The 16,613-nt window shown below is 46.6% G+C and overlaps 1 protein-coding gene across 3 annotated transcripts; it reads left to right on the top strand.

Annotated features, from left to right (window-relative positions):
- The first annotated feature begins 848 nt into the window (after window positions 1-848).
- PIPOX (pipecolic acid and sarcosine oxidase) lies at window positions 849-14,215 on the top strand. Of its 3 annotated transcripts, none has more exons than XM_066363647.1 (8): window positions 849-1,047; window positions 2,172-2,320; window positions 10,584-10,797; window positions 11,076-11,258; window positions 11,963-12,115; window positions 12,475-12,627; window positions 13,196-13,271; window positions 13,548-14,215. In XM_066363647.1, the coding sequence occupies exons 1-8, from the start codon at window positions 925-927 to the stop codon at window positions 13,676-13,678; spliced, it is 1,182 nt and encodes a 393-aa protein (XP_066219744.1). In that variant the 5' UTR covers window positions 849-924; the 3' UTR covers window positions 13,679-14,215. The 3 variants fall into 3 exon arrangements, with proteins under 3 accessions (XP_066219744.1, XP_066219745.1, XP_066219747.1); XM_066363648.1 differs by lacking the exon at window positions 849-1,047 and adding an exon at window positions 1,693-1,812; XM_066363650.1 differs by lacking the exons at window positions 849-1,047; window positions 2,172-2,320 and adding an exon at window positions 3,749-3,874.
- The last annotated feature ends 2,398 nt before the right edge of the window (window positions 14,216-16,613 follow it).

Genomic DNA, 16,613 nt, shown 5'->3' with positions numbered 1-16,613 from the left:
GAGGCAGTTTTACCGTGAAGTTAATGAAACTTCAACCACAGGGCTCCTTAATTGCATACTCTCTTCCAAGTCCTAGTACCTAATTTTGTATTTATTATTTTTCTTTTCCTTTTCTTAAAGAGGACCCCAAATCATATATGAACCAGGCCCTACCAATCCTGGTTTTGTCCTAAATACCTGCGCAAGTCCTTATTTGGCACACTGCCTGGCCCAGAGGGAGTGCTACATGAGCCCCTCCATGTCCTAGGCTGGTGCCTGGTCCCCTGTCTGTGCCTCATGAGAAGGCTCCTCCTCTCCTTCTGTCCTTTCTGTTTGTTCAGGGTCATTTCTTCTTCTCTTTTTTAAAAAATGGAAGTAAAACATGCTGAGGATAATTTCATAATTATAAGACTGCCCTCTCGATTGGCCCCTGTGTCTCCACTCTGGCCTCCACCAGGGGGTGGACTTACCCTGGGCATAGTGCCAAGCCAGTTCTTAGCTCCGTCCCTTAGAATCTCCAACAGAAATCAGGCTGAAGAGAGGAAAGCCAGCAGGGGGAGGCAGCATTCCTGGTGCCCAGCTTGGTCTAGGAGGCATTGAAATTCCAGGGCTGAGGTCTCAGAGACAAAGATCATAATGAGACAGGAAGGTGGCATAGGAAGGAGCCCATTTGCATGACAATAATTGAGCCAAGAATAGAAAACTAGAGGGATGCAAGGGTGAGGCTGGCAGCTGAGCTGGGCTAAACCTCACAAATTAGACTACTGAGCTCTGTTCTGCGGGGGTGGAGGGGGGCTGAGCCCTTTGGGGGGAGGGAGAAGGACACAGCCCTAGGGGATTGTGGGAATGCTGGCCAAGCTGGACTTTGCTCTACTCCTCCTCCTTCAGTCCAGAGCCCTGCTTTGCTTGCCTTCTCCTTGGTGTGTGGGTTTTGTATAGCACTAAATGGGCATCATGGCTACTCAGAAAGATCTCTGTGATGTCATTGTGATCGGGGCAGGCATCCAGGGCTGCTTCACTGCCTACCACCTGGCCAAGCACGGGAAGAGGGTTCTCCTGCTGGAGCAGGTACTGTGTCCTCTCTGCACTCCTGACCTTAGGTACTGTCCCTGTCCTCCCCTAGAGAGAGGTTTCCAGAGCTAGCCACGCTAAGGAGACACAAATTCTGTCCATTTGTAGTTTAGCAGCCTGGTGTGTTTCAGAACATGGCAAAGAACGTTCCGCCTTCCCTAAGACCCACGTTGGTTTTCTAGATGCATTACCTCCTTTTATTGCCCTCCAGTTCCTGCCCTTGTTCCAGAAGTGTCCCAGGCCCTGCTCTCTTCCTTCCTGCCACCCACTCTCTTCTGTGCCAAAATAGTTGATCCAGCTCAGAAAAATAATCAACTTTGCTTTGAGTAACATTAAATAAAGGTAATTTTGCCAGGAGGCAAAGGTTGATTTGTCAGCCGCCAAGGTAGGACTCTGCCCTTATATTCCTGGCCTCTCATCCTGGAACCCAGTAGAGGTTTCTGTTTTTTCTGCCACCTCTAGATAATAGCAGCCGCCTTGTTTGATACACAGGAAATAGACATGGGTCTTATTTTTCCTTAGAGAAAAGGTGACCTCATTCAGTGCCATCTGTACATGTGGGTCCTTTCCAGATCATGTCCACCAGGCTTTGATTTATTCTTTTTGGTAATGAGCTAGATTGGTTAGAAACCTTTTTCATTTCTCTATCAGTTTTCTCAAAGCCTGAGGGACTCGCGGTTCAACTTTGCCGGCAACTCTCCATCTTTTGCTAAATCCCAAGTGGTTTTCTTGTCCTGAGTGACCTGAAGCCATAAGGAAACAGTGAGCATCAGTTTTCTTGTCCATAAAACGAGGGGCTAGATTAGAATGATCTCAAAGGTACTTTCTAATTTTGCTTCTCTATTAGACTAAGTGGGATGGGGTAGCCGTAGGATGAATGAAGACAAACTAACAAAGGGACTTTAGGATGTGAATGATGTTAGCAAAAAAAGGAAGCTGAATTAGTGCTACTGAAGAACTTCTGTTCTGATAGGCACATCAGGAACTTGGTCATAGAGGGAGACCGTATGGAAATTTATGAAGAATAAGTGCTCCTGGATGACTTGATGAGCTGGCTCCCAGAGGGGGCAGGCAGTACAAGGGTAACAGCTGCAGTTGTCTCTCTTGTTCTCCACTTCCAGTTCTTCCTCCCACACTCCCGAGGAAGCTCCCATGGGCAGAGCCGGATAATCCGAAGGGCATACCCTGAAGACTTTTACACCCAGATGATGGATGAGTGTTATCAGATGTGGGCCCAGCTGGAGCACGAAGCTGGAACCCAATTACACAGGTTGTGGCACGGGGAGGAATTCTTTGGATCATGGGGCCTGGCACTCGGAGGTGCTTCTAGTATGTGAAAGAGCAGTGCCATGAACACTCGAAATAGTGTGAGGACACAGGGCTAGGGAAGTGCTGGGCACATGGAAGCCTTCTGCTCACTGTCATGATCACCCTGCCGTCCAGCTGGCTCCTGCCAGGCCCTGAGTTCCAGTACTGGGTTCAGGCCATGTGTCCAAGGCTAGCAGAGGTTGTATTTATATCTCTGTGAGGCCCTCAGAGATTCTTTTAGGGTAGCGATTGTTACAGAAAAGGAGGCCACTGTCATGGTTCTTTATATTCTTGCTAGTATCATAAGTTTTCATGCTGGTGCATCTCCCAACTTCCAGAGCGAACCCTATAGTCCATTTCATTCTTGCTGAATATCTCCTCCCCTGGGAACAAATCAGGGTCGCTCCTCAGACCCCACTGTTTGCCAGGGGGTGAGCCTACAGCTCTTTCCCTTCTTGCCCCATGGCTTTCTCTAATTCTTTTTATTTTCTTAAAGATTTTATTTATTGACTTTACAGAGTGGGGAAGCAAGAAGTATCAACTCATAGTTGCTTCACCTTAGTTGTTCTTTGCTTGCCTCTCATATGTGCCTTGACCAGTCAAGCCAAGGGTTTTGAACCAGCAACCTCAGCATTCCAGGTCAATGCTTTATCCACTGCGCCACCATAGGCCAGACTCTCTCTAACTCTTAAGGCCCCCTCCTTATTGACCTTTCAAACACTCATGGGGAAGAAAGCAGACAACCTGTGATGCAAAGGAAACTTTGATCACCCACTCCACCTCCTCTCCCTCTTTCTCTGTGGCTCTTAACTGAACTTCCTACAAAACTCTAGCTCTACCCTACAGGGTGGCAGTTATTTTAATGGCCGAGAACCAAGAGGTTACTGTTCTGTTGCAAAAACACCATTAACTTAAGAACAAAGTGAAATCCATTATGCAAATACAGCTAGGACAGCTAATTACAGATTTATTCCAGAGGCAGCTAATGCACCCAGCACCCAGATAAAGAAGCATGTCTTGCTGAGGGGCGACCTGGCAGAAGGACCCCCTCTGTCAGCCATCTGTGAATACGGCTGAGTATCCTGTGCTAAAAGAACCGCTGAGGCATAGGAGGGCACACTTCTTCCTCGTAGACAAGGAGGTGACTAAAATAGTTGTTAGAAGAAATCTTTTATACAGAAGATGATTCTGGAGTCAGACAGGCTTGAATTTTCCTTGGTATTCTATCTCTTACCAGCTATGTGACCTTGGAAAAGTTTCTATACCTCTCTGTGTCTCTCTTTTTTTTTCTCACAGGGTTTTATGATAAAACTAAACAAGACTCTTACAAAATAGTTGGCACAGCGCCCAGCACCTTTCAATAAATGGCAGTTCCTTCCAGCTGTTCTGGATCAGCCATACCCTATCTTAACTGAGCAAGGGAGGAAGAAGGGCAGGAGGCGACAGATGGGATGCAGCAACCAGGAACATCAAGGCGAAAGACTGCTGGAGAGGGAGAGCGGGAAAGGCACCCTGGGTAGGACGGTCTTGTGTTCTCATAATCTTCTTCTTGGGCAGGAGGACCGGACATTGGAACCAGGCAGGCCTGGCTTTAGATGTCAGCTTTAACATGTAGCTGTGTGGTTTGGAGCAAGTTGTTTAATGTCATTGAGGCTCAGTTTTCTCATCTCTAAAGTAGGAGTAATAATATCTATTTCATGGGGCTGTTGTGAGAATAAGTATGTAAAGGGCTTACAAATCATCATCATCATCATCATCATCATCATCATCATATATTTAGTGCGTACAGTAAGAATGTCAGGCTGGCCTGACCAGGTGATGGTGCAGTGGATAGAGCGTCGGACTGGGGTGGTGAAGACCCAGGTTCGAGACCCCAAGGTTGCCAGCTAGAGCGCGGGCTCATCTGGTTTGAGCAAAAGCTCACCAGCTTGGACCCTAGGTCACTGGCTCGAGCAAGGGCTTACTCGGTCTGCTGAAGGCCCACAGTCAAGGCACATATGAGAAAGCAATCAATGAACAACTAAGGTGTCGCAACGAAAAACTAATTATTGATGCTTCTCATCTCTCTCTGTTCCTGTCTGTCCCTATCTATTCCTCTCTCTGACTCTCTGTCTCTGTAAAAAGAAAAAAGAAAAAAAGAATGTAAGGCTGTTCTAAAAATACTTGATACATGTTAACTTGTTTAATTCTCCCCAAACCTCACTAGAGGGTTGGTACTGAGTAGTCAGGGCCTTAACCCATTAGTACAAATCACATAATTCTTACAGTCTAGAGCAGGGCTTGGCCAGCTTTGTCTGTAAATGGCCAAACATAGTAAGTATTTTAGGTTTTGCAGGCCATCTGGTCTCTGTTGCAACTATTCACTTACGCCAATTATTCAACTCTTATCACTGCAATGTGAGAGCAGCCACAGATAATATATAAACAAATAAGCCACAGATAATATAATATGTAAACTTTATTTATGAACACAGAAATTTCAAATTATTTTTATGTCATGAGATATTCTTTTTTTGCTTTTTATCAACCATTAAAAAAATATAAAATCCATCTTGGCTTGTGCAACAGACAAGAATAAGTGTCAGATCTGATTTGGTCCTTGGGTTGTAGTTTGCTAGCCCCCTGGTTTGGAAAATACCACAAACTGCTATCTTTGTCTACCCCGTCTCCAAACAAGTTCTTTGCTAAATCATCCCAGATTGGAAGACTGCTAATGTACATTTAAAGATAGGAACATATCATAGGCCCCCCCCCTTTTTTTTTTAAGTGAGAGGCAGGGAGGCAGAGACAGACTCCTGCATGCGCCCTGGGTGGGATTCACCCAGCAAGCTCCTTACAGGACGATGCTCTATCCATCCGAGGCCACTACTCCATTGCTCTGCAACAAGCTATTTTAGCACCTGAGATGAGACCACAGAGCCATTCTCAGCACCCGGGGCCAACTTTGTTCAAACAATTTGAACCATGGCTGCAGAAAGAGGAGAAAGAGAAAAAGAGAGAAAGAGAGAGAGAGAAATATGGCGGGAGGGGTGGAGAAGCAGATGGGCCCTTCTCCTATGTGCCCTGACCAAGAATCGAACCTGGGACTTCCACACGCTGGGCTGATGCTCTACCACTGAGCCAACCGACCAGGGCCATCATAGTCTTCTATTTATTTATTTATTTATTTATTTATTTTTTACAGAGACAGAGAGAGTCAGAGAGAGGGATAGATAGGGACAGACAGACAGGAACGGAGAGAGATGAGAAGCATCAATCATCGGTTTTTCGTTGTGACACAGTTGTTCATTGATTGCTTTCTCATATGTGCCTTGACCGTGGGCCTTCAGCAGACCGAGTGACCCCTTGCTTGAGCCAGCAACCTTGGGTCCAAGCTGGTGAGCTTTGCTCAAACCAGATGAGCCCGCACTCAAACTGGCAACCTCGGGGTCTCGAACCTGGGTCCTCGGCATCCCAGTCTGACGCTCTATCCACTGCGCCACCGCTCAGTCAGGCATCAGAGCCTTTCTTAATTATTTTTATTTATTTATTCATTTTAGAGAAGAGAGACAGAGAGAGAGAGAAGGGGGGGAGTAGCAGGAAGCATCAACTCCCATATGTGCCTGGTCCAGGCAAGCCCAGGGTTTTGAACCAGCGACCTCACCATTCTGGGTTGATGCTTGATCTGCTGCGCCACCACAGGTCAGGCATAGCCTTTCTTAAAAGACCATTCTGATGTCTCACAGCCTCAATTATGAAAAAGGAAGAGTAAAGTGAATGTGCTTTGAAAAATCTTGGAAGTCCTATAGAGTGCTTGGTGTTATATATTATTAATATTATTATTAACAAGTCCTTTCTTAGCGCTAACCTATTTTATGCTAATTTATTTGGTTCTTTTACTTAATGGGGACACAGAACAGATACTCCCCATTTCAATCTCTTTAGGTTTTGTTCTTGATTCTGATTTTCTAAATGATTCATCATCTTTGTGGTTCTTATTCTCCTAGGTTCTTCTGGAAGAACTAACACAATATTGTAATCTAACTGATAGATATGAATGTATTTACCCAATGCTATTTGACAATGATTAAAAAAAATAACACCTTCAGGAGCTGGTAGCTAAGATGGTTGTCCAATTCTTTTTATTCTGTTCTGCCGCTTCCTGTGACAGTGGCATGCTTAAACATGGATGAGCTCTGGATATTTGCATATATTCTGAGAACAGACTGTGACACATGTGTCAGATCACAAGGTCTGAATCTTTTGTGATGTGTACAGCCAGGACGCTGATAGCAACAGCAAACCCCGGCTCTGTGGCCCCTCTCTTTCCTGCCCGCCTTTTCCCTTTGAGTGCTACTATCCAGCTCCTGACCCAGCCTGCCCTGCTTAGCTGACAATATCAGACAAGATCACAGCCGTAGGCAGTACAGCTGCTGGCAGAACCTGGTGGCCCCCTCCGCAGCTGCTGCTTCCTGTGTCTGCAAAGTGTCTAGCTTGTCAGCCACATCCCCTCCCCGGAGCAGTCTTTGTTAACCAATTCCACCTTGGCCCACTGAGCGGAAGATGAAACGCCAAGCGCGCCTCCAAAACCAACAAAGATGGCAACCATTACCAAGTCCTTACTTGAATCGCTTCCCCAAGGTGACTCTGCGAGCTGCCTGGCACTTTTAACCTAGAGAGGGGAAAGCTAGTGGAGCCTCAGATAGGAGATGGCAGATGCGGGAGAGATGTCTGCCCCTCCCAGTTCCTCCCCCCTCCATCCCACCTCCTGTCCTGCTGTAGGAACTGGTGGAAATCCCTAATCACCAGCGCCCTATGTCATGTTTGTGGCTTTAGTGGGGCCATACAGTCAACAAGACCCTTGGGAGGAATCTTTGATTATTTCTTCCTACTGCTGGATCCAGCTAGGGTTGGCAGGAAGGCACAATTCATACCAAATGCTTTGCACTCAGCTGAGGACATTCAGGGAGTTGTAAGCTTCCCTCTTTCCAGGGTTTCCTGACCACCCAGCCTCCCTTCAATGTGCCTTCTTTTTAGGCCAGCCTTGACCAGTCATTTCCTGGGTATTTCTTTTTCCTGTGATGCCTCCCCAAATTCTGTAGCCTAGGTCTGAGCAGGAAAAGGGGAGAGGGAGGCCCAGAGCACGGGCATGAGAAATTGATGCAGAATGAGCAGTCTGTTTATTGGGATCTAGGAAAAGCCATTAAGAAAATAAGCACTTAAATGATTTTCAATCTGTCCATGGAAGTCATCTATCTTCATACTGGGGCAAAAGGCCCATTCTCCAATCCCGGTTTTGATTGACTGATTTCCAATTCCCTAAGCATTTCCCACAGGAGCCTCTCACCTATCTCCCATAATGACAGGCCTTTGCATTTCCAGGCAGTGTTTTACATTTATTTCCGATTTGCTCATAATGGTCAAAAATCTCTCTCCAATCCAAGGCATTCTCCAGCATTGCACTGTTTCCCTCAGGCCAAATAGCTCAGCTGTGATCCGCGGAAAATGAGAATTTCCCCAATGCATCTTCGGACTAGGGGAGGGTCCAGCATCACAAAGTCAGATGGAAAATTTCCCATTGTTAGATCAATATCTGGGCTAAGAAATAAATGCCACAGGGGCAGAGAGCTGGAGCAAAATGATTACAATCGGCACAATTACATCCACCAGCAGAATCAGTTCGCTGATTACTCCTTGGGATGGGGAGCTCCCCCTTCAGCCACCACAGGATAGCTTGGGAACGAGAACGCTACTCAGCATTTCATAATTCATCAGATCGGCCCGTCGTCTTGGCATGTGTTCATTTTCCCTGTACAGTACATTCCTGTAAGAGAATTCCTTCCTTATTTCAAGGAAGGAGAGAAGGAGGAAGGAAGAAAGGAAAGGAGGAAAGGAGGAGGGAGAAAGGGAAAGGAACGAGATCTCGGAGCACGTGACAGACCCAGGCTAACATACTGCAGGCAGAGTTAGGATATGCCGCTCAGTTTTCAGGCCAGGGATCTGACCACTGAGGTGATGGTTAAGCCAGGTCTTTCCCAGGATTCTACCCAACTGCTACTCCATTGGGTAAAAAGGGCTCAAGAACTTAACACTTGGGCAGCTTCTTAATTATCCTGCTGACCAAGAAGTTTACTAGGCCAAGTTTTCATTACCTGAGAACCAATCTGAAGTTCTTTTTGGGGACCATGGAAAAAAGACGGTCTGCTGGCGAGGGGAGATTTCTCTAGCATCCTTCCTCTGCTGCGCTTGGAAGAGGCAGAAGTTCACATTGCTTTCTCAGCAGTGGTGAATGCTGGGTAGGCGGGGGCCATGGCAAATGGATTGGGCACGCTGCGCGGCTCTGTGTACTGACACCAGCCCCGGGGGCCGCTGTGTCCCTAGCCCCTCCCAATCGTTTCTTTAATCCCCCCAACCAGATAATGTGGGATTTGGAAGCATGTAATATCCATGAGACTCTATTATAGGCTATTAGGAGCTTTATACGCAGTACCTGGGGGATGTACCCGGCTGGTGCTGATCACTACGGCTGCTGAAACTGAGAGGGATGATAGGAGTGGTTTCAAGGGCCAAAGTGACCCTTCCTTTGTTCAGATCAGTTTCCACAAAAAGGGCTCTCTGGTTTCTTGTGATAGAGAGACAAAAAGCATAAAAAAGAAACAGCTTTTACTCCCTTCGTGAGTAAGAAGAATAGAGGGAAATATAGGAAGAAATAAAATGGCGGAATCACTGAATTAATTCCTGGAGCTCTGAGAGACAATCTACTGGTGTTTCTGCATGAAAATGCTATTGGCATTTGAGTGGGACCTTCATGGGCATTGCAGGTTTAGTATTCCTGGTCCCACCCAGTAAATGTGAGTGGCAACGCCCAGGCATTGTGACAACTTCAAAAAAATGGCCCATATGCCATTTCCACATGTCCTTGGGTTGGAGACAGTTCCATCCTGATGTGGAACCACAAACAGTTTAACAGACATTGTTACAGAGGAGGAACCTGGGGCCTGGAGGGGAGCGATAGTGCGAGTCACGGAGGGGAGGGATAGTGCGAGTCACGGAGGGGAGCGATAGTGCGAGTCACGGAGGGGAGCCATAGTGCGAGTCACGGAGGGGGGCGATAGTGCGAGTCACGGAGGGGACGCCAGGACTGGACCCAAAGCCAGAGCTCCCAAATTAGAACCCTTTTCACTAAACAGTCAACTTCTAAGAAGGAACAGAGAGACAGACACTCAGGAAGGGACAAAACATTACATAACAAGGAAAACAAACGGCAGAGGTGGGGAAGAGGATAAAGAATAGAGATGAAAATAGCAAATAGGCCTGACCTGTGGTGGTGCAGTGGAATGCTGAGGTCGCCAGTTTGAGACCCTGGGCTTGCCCAGTCAAGGGACATGTTCTTCCTTCCCCTTTCCTTTCTTCTCTCTCTCTCTCTCTCTCTCTCTCTCTCTCTTCTCTCTTTAAAACCAATAAATAATTAAAATCTTTTAAAAAATAGTGAATGGGTTCAGGGGATGAGAGGAAGGGGAAGAAATCACAAAACTCATTAAACATTACTTCCAGGTGTGGAAATAAAAGAAAACTTAGGGTCTCTGACCTCTAGGACAGGATGGATCCTTTTAGGGAGGGTAGAGGGCAGGCAGATCTGTAAGTAGTGAGAAACAGGGCAGGCTTGGGAATGGGCTGAAAACCAGCCCAATAATACTGGGACTCTTGTGACAGAATTGAGATAACTTGACCTGTGTTTTGAATGTAAGGCTTGGACTCTCCTGGATGACTGGCCCTGGGACTCTTTTTTTTTTGTATTTTTCTGAAGTTGGAAACAGAGAGGCAGTCAGACAGACTCCCGCATGCGCCCGACCGGGATCCACCCGGCAAGCCCACCAGGGGGCGATGCTTTGCCCATCTGGGGGTTGCTCTGTTGCAACCAGAGCCATTTTAGCGCCTGAGGCAGAGGCCATAGAGCCATCCTCAGTGCTCGGGCCAACTTTGCTCCAATGGAGCCTTGGCTGCAGGAGGGGAAGAGAGAGACAGAGAGGAAGGAGAGGGGGAGGGGTGGAGAAGCAGATGGGTGCTTCTCCTGTGTGCCCTGGCTGGGAATCGAACCCGGGACTTCTGCACGCCAGGCCAACGCTCTACCACTGAGCCAACCGGCCAGGGCTCCTGGGACTCTTGCTGAAGAATGAGAGAGACTGGCTCAGGGCCCTAATGCATACTTTCACCTAGGTGTCTTGTTTTTTGTTTTTTTTTAACAGGCAGACTGGACTTCTGCTGCTGGGCATGAAGGAGAATCACGAATTAAAGACATTCCAGGCTACTTTGTCTAGGCTGGGGGTGAAACACCAGTGTCTTTCATCTGAAGAACTGAAGCAACGTTTCCCCAATATTCGGCTGGCCAGGGGAGAAATGGGGCTCTTAGACATGTCCGGTGGAGTTCTCTATGCAGCCAAGGCCCTCAGAGTCCTCCAGGTGATATTGTGCAACACTAGGGGCAATGCAGCTTCTGATCTAGGCATCCTGTGTCCCAATCAGCCATGCTCCAATCCCCCCCATGGACGATAGCTTTTACCATACTGGCTTTAGTCTTGACCTTTGGGCAGGGCAGTCTGAGATACCCTGAAAGGCTTTGTCGATATGGGAGAGGAGGTCTAGAGTCTGCACTCTCTTTTCTGCCCTCAATGTGGGACTCGTCCACCAGGGTGAACCACATTCATAACCATTACCCTTCCCTCATCCTGCCCTTTTAGGATGCAATTCAGCGACTAGGGGGCAAAGTTTGTGATGGAGAGAAGGTGATGGAAATAAAACCGGGGCTACCAATCATGGTGAAAACCACCTCCAAGAGCTACAAAGCCAAGAGCTTGGTCATCACAGCAGGTCCTTGGACAAACTGGCTCCTGCGTCCCCTGGGAATTGAGCTGCCTCTCCAGGTAAGGAGAGCTGGAAGTCGGAGTGTTGGTGCTTACGAGAAGAAACCTTGGAGTCAGATGGTCACTTGCTAGTGGACAACTTTGGGCAAATTTGTTTACCTCACTGACCTCAGTGTTATAACCTATAAAAAGGAGGGTAGGGCTGTTGAAGAATTAAATTAATGATATACATAAAGATCTTAGGAGATGGTCTGGCTGATTGTAAGCACTCAATAAATATGAGGTATTGTTAACTCTTAGAGAAAAAGAAGAAATTCTGGGTGTAGTTATGGGAGAAGACTAAGAATGGGAGCATGTGGCCAGGTAGGTCAGTTGGTTAGAGCATCGTTCAAATATGCAAAGGTTGCGGGTTTGATCCCTGGCCAGGGCACATACAGGAACAGATCGATGTTTTTGTCTGTCTGTATCTCCCTTTCTCTCTCTTTAAAATTTATAAATAAATTTTAAAATTTAAAAAAAAGGACAGAGAAAAAAAAAAAAAAGGACACAATAGGAGAAAAGACAGATTCAGAGATTTTTGTGCATCGTGATATAATGTAACATGCAAATGACATGAGAATTGGATGAACAAAGGATAGATGAGTTAAGTGGAGTATCCGGGCTTAAGCTGAAGGGCTATTAGACCCTAGAAGAAACTGTTCTCGTTTTCTTTAGAGTTCCAAGGCTTTCCCATTTCATCTCCTGCTTCCTCTTTCTGCTTCAAGACCCTGAGAATCAATGTGTGTTACTGGCGAGAGAAGGTTCCCGGAAGCTATGGTGTGTCCCAGGCCTTTCCTTGCTTCCTGGGCCTGGGCCTCAGCCTGGCTCCCCACCACATCTATGGGATGCCCTCCGGAGAGTACCCTGGGCTGATGAAGGTGAGGAAAGGCAGAAAGAAAGCTAGTAGGAGTATACACAGAATTGGGCACCTGCTCTTCCCTCAGCAAACTCCCTCAGATCCCGGTGGGCAGCAGTGGGAGTTTACTTCGCTATTCATTACTTGCAATGCAAGCTACCCAGCTGTCCTGAAGCCCAGCAAAGGGAGTCCTTCCTTTGCAAACAAAGGGTTGGTGGGGAATGAACAACTAGGCAACCTTGCGTGGCAACAAGCAGCATCTGTCAGGCCTGGGGAAAGCTGGGATGATGGATGGGGGCATTTTGTGTACAAGCCTGTCCCCTGGGCTGGGTGGGTATGAGGGAATGCCTCACAGCTCACATTGCTCTGATTGGGAGCCAGGTCTGCTATCACCACGGCAACAATGCAGATCCTGAGGAGCGGGACTGCCCCGAGGCATTCACCCAAGACGTCCAACTCCTGAGCCGCTTTGTCAGAGATCACTTACCTGACCTAGAGCCCAAGCCTGCCATTATGGAGCACTGCATGTACACGGTAAGGGGGTGGGCAGCCCTGGAGAACAGGGGAAGGAGACAGATTGACCAGGCGCCACTCAGGCTAGACTCTACTTGACTCCTGACAGAGTATGTGACTTGAAACAAATGAGTTCATTTTTGTGGGTCGGTTCACCTCCGCCGTAGAGGGCCCATTAGAGGTTATTCATATGCCTTTTCATTAGCAAACTAGGCTTATGCCTGGCAATCCTTCACTGTGTTTCCCAGAAGGGCTCTAAAAGATTTCTTGGCAAGATGTTCTAGTTGAGCAGGCCTTAGGGACAAAGAGAAGAGACATGTCACCAGGTCCTGAGGCAACTTGGCTAAGTTCGGTTATGCGCATTAACTGAGCACCTACTGTGTTATAGCTCTGTGCAAGAAGAGAGGCAGATGGACGAATGAGAAAGACTGACATACCCAAAGGGGGCACTGGCACACAGAGAACATTACTGTGCCGCATTCCCATTCCTTCTGGAAAGAAATCCAGCCTAGTCCCCTCCCTTCTGAGCCTGCACTTCTTCCTCTTCCCTCTATCTTCAAAGGACACAGTCGTGATTGTTTCTTTCTAGAACACCCCTGATGAGCACTTCATTCTTGATCGACACCCTAAGTATGACAACATTGTCATTGGTGCTGGATTCTCCGGTGAGTCTGAGGAGGGGGAGATGGGGTGCCTTAAAGTCGACCTACCTCAGTGCCCAGAAAAATGGTGTTTTCCCTGCTCTTAACTGGCCTAGACACTGAATGTATAAGGGGCTGGGCAGGGCAATTAGAGAATAATGACTACTCACAATGGGAGGCAACTTCTGGCTTTGAGATGGGACTGAGAGAATTAATTCTACCTGGGACTGTGTAGGGGACTTCCAGAGAGCCCAGCCCCTGTCTCTGAGGATGCTTGACCACCTGCTCTTCTTTCTCTAGGGCATGGATTCAAGCTGTCCCCAGTTGTTGGCAAGATCCTGTCTGAATTAGCCATGAAATTAACACCATCCTATGACTTGACACCTTTTCGAATTAGTCGCTTCCCTGGCCTGGGCAAAGCTCACCTTTGACCCCTGGCCAGCAGCCTCCCTTCTGTGCACAAGAGTTATGAATAAAGCCCTCTGCTGGGAAAGGCTCCTCAGATGAACGAAGTGACTGAAACATCATCCTTTTCTCTGGTTCTCTTAAGACCCTGTAAACTCCAGATGATTGAATTTACCTTCTTTCCCTAGCCAGCTCCCCAATCCCAGGACTTTTTTTTTTTTGCTTTTAGAAGATCAATCAGATATTCTATAATCACAGAGTAGCAAGGCCCTTTGAAATGAATGTTTGTAAAAAGAGGAGGCAGAAGGACTGGTACAGGAGACCAAATCTGTTGTTAAAACTCTCTTCACTGGAACATTTGAGGAATTTGACATGGATTTGACTAAAGGGGATTTTTTATCCAGGGGAGGGTAAACAAAATGATTTGTAAATGACTGCCACTCTTGAATTTTCTTTTCCTAAAACTAGTGCCATCCTCCATCACAAACTCCCTTAAATCTGGCTCATCCTGGGTGCACCATAAATGTTTGTTGGGAAAAAAAAATGTGTTGAATAAACAAATAACGGCATTGCATTAAAGTCTGTGGTGGGCTTTATTTTCCATGTGACCTCTTTTCTTACACACTTTAATTGTCTACATCAGCATCATAGAATCAATTACCTTGGGGGTCTTTAGCCTCTTAATGTACTGAACCCTTTCCCCCTGGATTCTTTGTCTGGTTCTCATCCTCTCTCTGGTTTGGTAAAGATGCTCAGTTCCCCAGTCTCTTGCTAAGGTGTATTGTCAGGTCCTTATGAAGATGGAGCTGTTATACCAGAAAGAAAGAGAGAGACACACTCACTTAGAAACCCTGTTCAATGTTTGAATGTTAAATGTGCCATTTTATTATCATTAGGATTGCTCCCACTTAATGAAACTGCATTAGCACCAAGTCTGCTGGTCTCCTTGCACTAATTGTTTTGAAAGGGAACAGGCTCATAACTACCCCAGAGTGGGAGGAGGGGTGAGGGGTGTAAACAGGGACTCCAGCAAGGCTTAATGCACTCAGATGAAACCCAAGCAGGAGGATCTCCAGACCAGGCCAGTTTGATCCAAGAAATAGGAGTTAAAGTGCTCTGGGGGGGGGGTGTGTGTGTGTGAAAAACTGGGACTGGGGAGAGGGTGGTTATGGTAGTGAAAATGTTCGGAGGAGTTACTGAGCCGGGAAGAGTAGGAAATGGGAATAAGAGAAAAATTCCCAAAGGAAATACACCACAGAGGAAATTACTCTTCACCCGCCATATAGTCCCTAAGCACATGGATTAGCACTGATTTCTCCAGGGAATTATAAACGCCTGTCAATTTCATCAACCCTATGACAAGTGTGCTTTTTAGGTGCTCTCGGATGGTTCCCTGAATGTCATCCTCTGCAAAGTGGGAATAATAATGATCATCATATCTGTGAAATGGGCAGAAAAATACAACATGGATGAACCTCGCAAACATGATGTTAAGTGAAGTAAGCCAGACACAAAAGGACACATACTGTATTCATAGAAACAGAAAGTAAAATGGTTGTTTCCAGGGGCTGTGGGGAGGGAAGGACGCGGAATTAGTGTTTAATGGACCCAGAGTTTCAGTGTGGGAAGATAGAAAAAGTTCTGGAGATGGATGGTGAGGATGCTTTTACAACATCAGAGTTGAACGCAGGGGTAGTCAACCTTTTCATACCTACCGCCCACTTTTGTATCTCTGTTAGTAGTAAAATTTTCTAACTGCCCACCGGTTCCACAATAATGGTGATTTATAAAGTAGGGAAGTAACTTTACTTTATAAAATTTATAAAGCAGAGTTACAGCAAGTTAAAGCATATAATAATAATTACTTACCAAGTACTTTATGTCGGATTCTCGCTAAGTTTGGCAGAATAAATCTTTATAAAACAACTTACGATAGTTAAATCTATCTTTTTATTTATACTTTGGTTGCTCCGCTACCGCCTACCATGAAAGCTGGAACGCCCACTAGTGGGCGGTAGGGACCAGGTTGACTACCACTGGTTTAATGCATCACAAACACAAACATGGTTTAAGTGAATGCACTTAATGCCACTAAACTGTACACTTGAAGATGGTTAAAACGGTATGTTTTATGTTGCATATATTTTTACCACAATAAAAAAAATGGGAATAATATCAACCAACTCTACAGGACTATGTGAGGATGAAATAAGATCATTCATTTATTCATCCAACGCACAAATATTTATTGAGCTTCCACTGTGTGTCAGGCACTGTGCTAGGCTCTGTGGGTATATCCTTGAACAGCACAGATGGAAACCTCTGCTCTGTGGCATTTACAGTCCAGTGAGGAGAAGGAATGTAAACAATATGTATAAGTAAATTATATTGTAAGTTAGAAGGTGACAAGTGTGCTGAAGAGAAACAGAACAGGGTGAGAAAGATAGAAAATGTGGCGGAGGAACTGTCCTTTTTGGTGGTGGGCAAGGTCGGACCCATCAAGGAGGGAGCATTTGAGCAGATTGGGAGGAGAGGGAGTGTGCCTGGCAGATATCTGGATGTACGTAAGAGAACGTGGTAAGTTGTAAAGCAAGGTATTGGGTGTGAGAGAGGAGAAATGAAGTACAGAGAGAGAGCAATGGAAGGTTCTGCAGGCTCTCAAGCTAGCAAACTTGGGAAGAAAGGGTGCTGGGAATTTCTCCCTCTCATTCCATGGCTGCCCGCAATTCCCTCTGCCTCTGCTTCTCTCTTTGCCACCCTCCTCCCCCAGCCAGCTGCAGTATCCCTTCTAAAATATCCAGTCTAATTCAGCTTGCTGGTGGCAGCTGAAAGAGGGGACCAATGTCTAGAGGAGGCAGAGAAAGGACAAGTCAGAGATGCTGACAAGCCCGGCCTGAGCTGGCAAAGGCCCTTTACAAATAAACTGGTGTGTCCTAGAAACAGAGTGCAAGGAGGGGGGCA

Source organism: Saccopteryx leptura, chromosome 2, assembly GCF_036850995.1.
Source record: "Saccopteryx leptura isolate mSacLep1 chromosome 2, mSacLep1_pri_phased_curated, whole genome shotgun sequence".
Lineage (NCBI taxonomy): Eukaryota > Metazoa > Chordata > Mammalia > Chiroptera > Emballonuridae > Saccopteryx > Saccopteryx leptura.
Note: the sequence above shows the minus strand (reverse complement) of the source record. Positions and strands in the feature narration are given on the sequence as shown.

Coding starts and splice junctions, on each gene's coding strand:
- PIPOX (XM_066363647.1), top strand. CDS start 925: ATGGGCATCATGGCTACTCAGAAAGATCTCTGTGATGTCATTGTGATC. Junction 12,116..12,474: donor AGTACCCTGGGCTGATGAAG/GTGAGGAAAGGC, acceptor ATTGGGAGCCAG/GTCTGCTATCACCACGGCAA. Junction 13,272..13,547: donor CATTGGTGCTGGATTCTCCG/GTGAGTCTGAGG, acceptor TTCTTTCTCTAG/GGCATGGATTCAAGCTGTCC.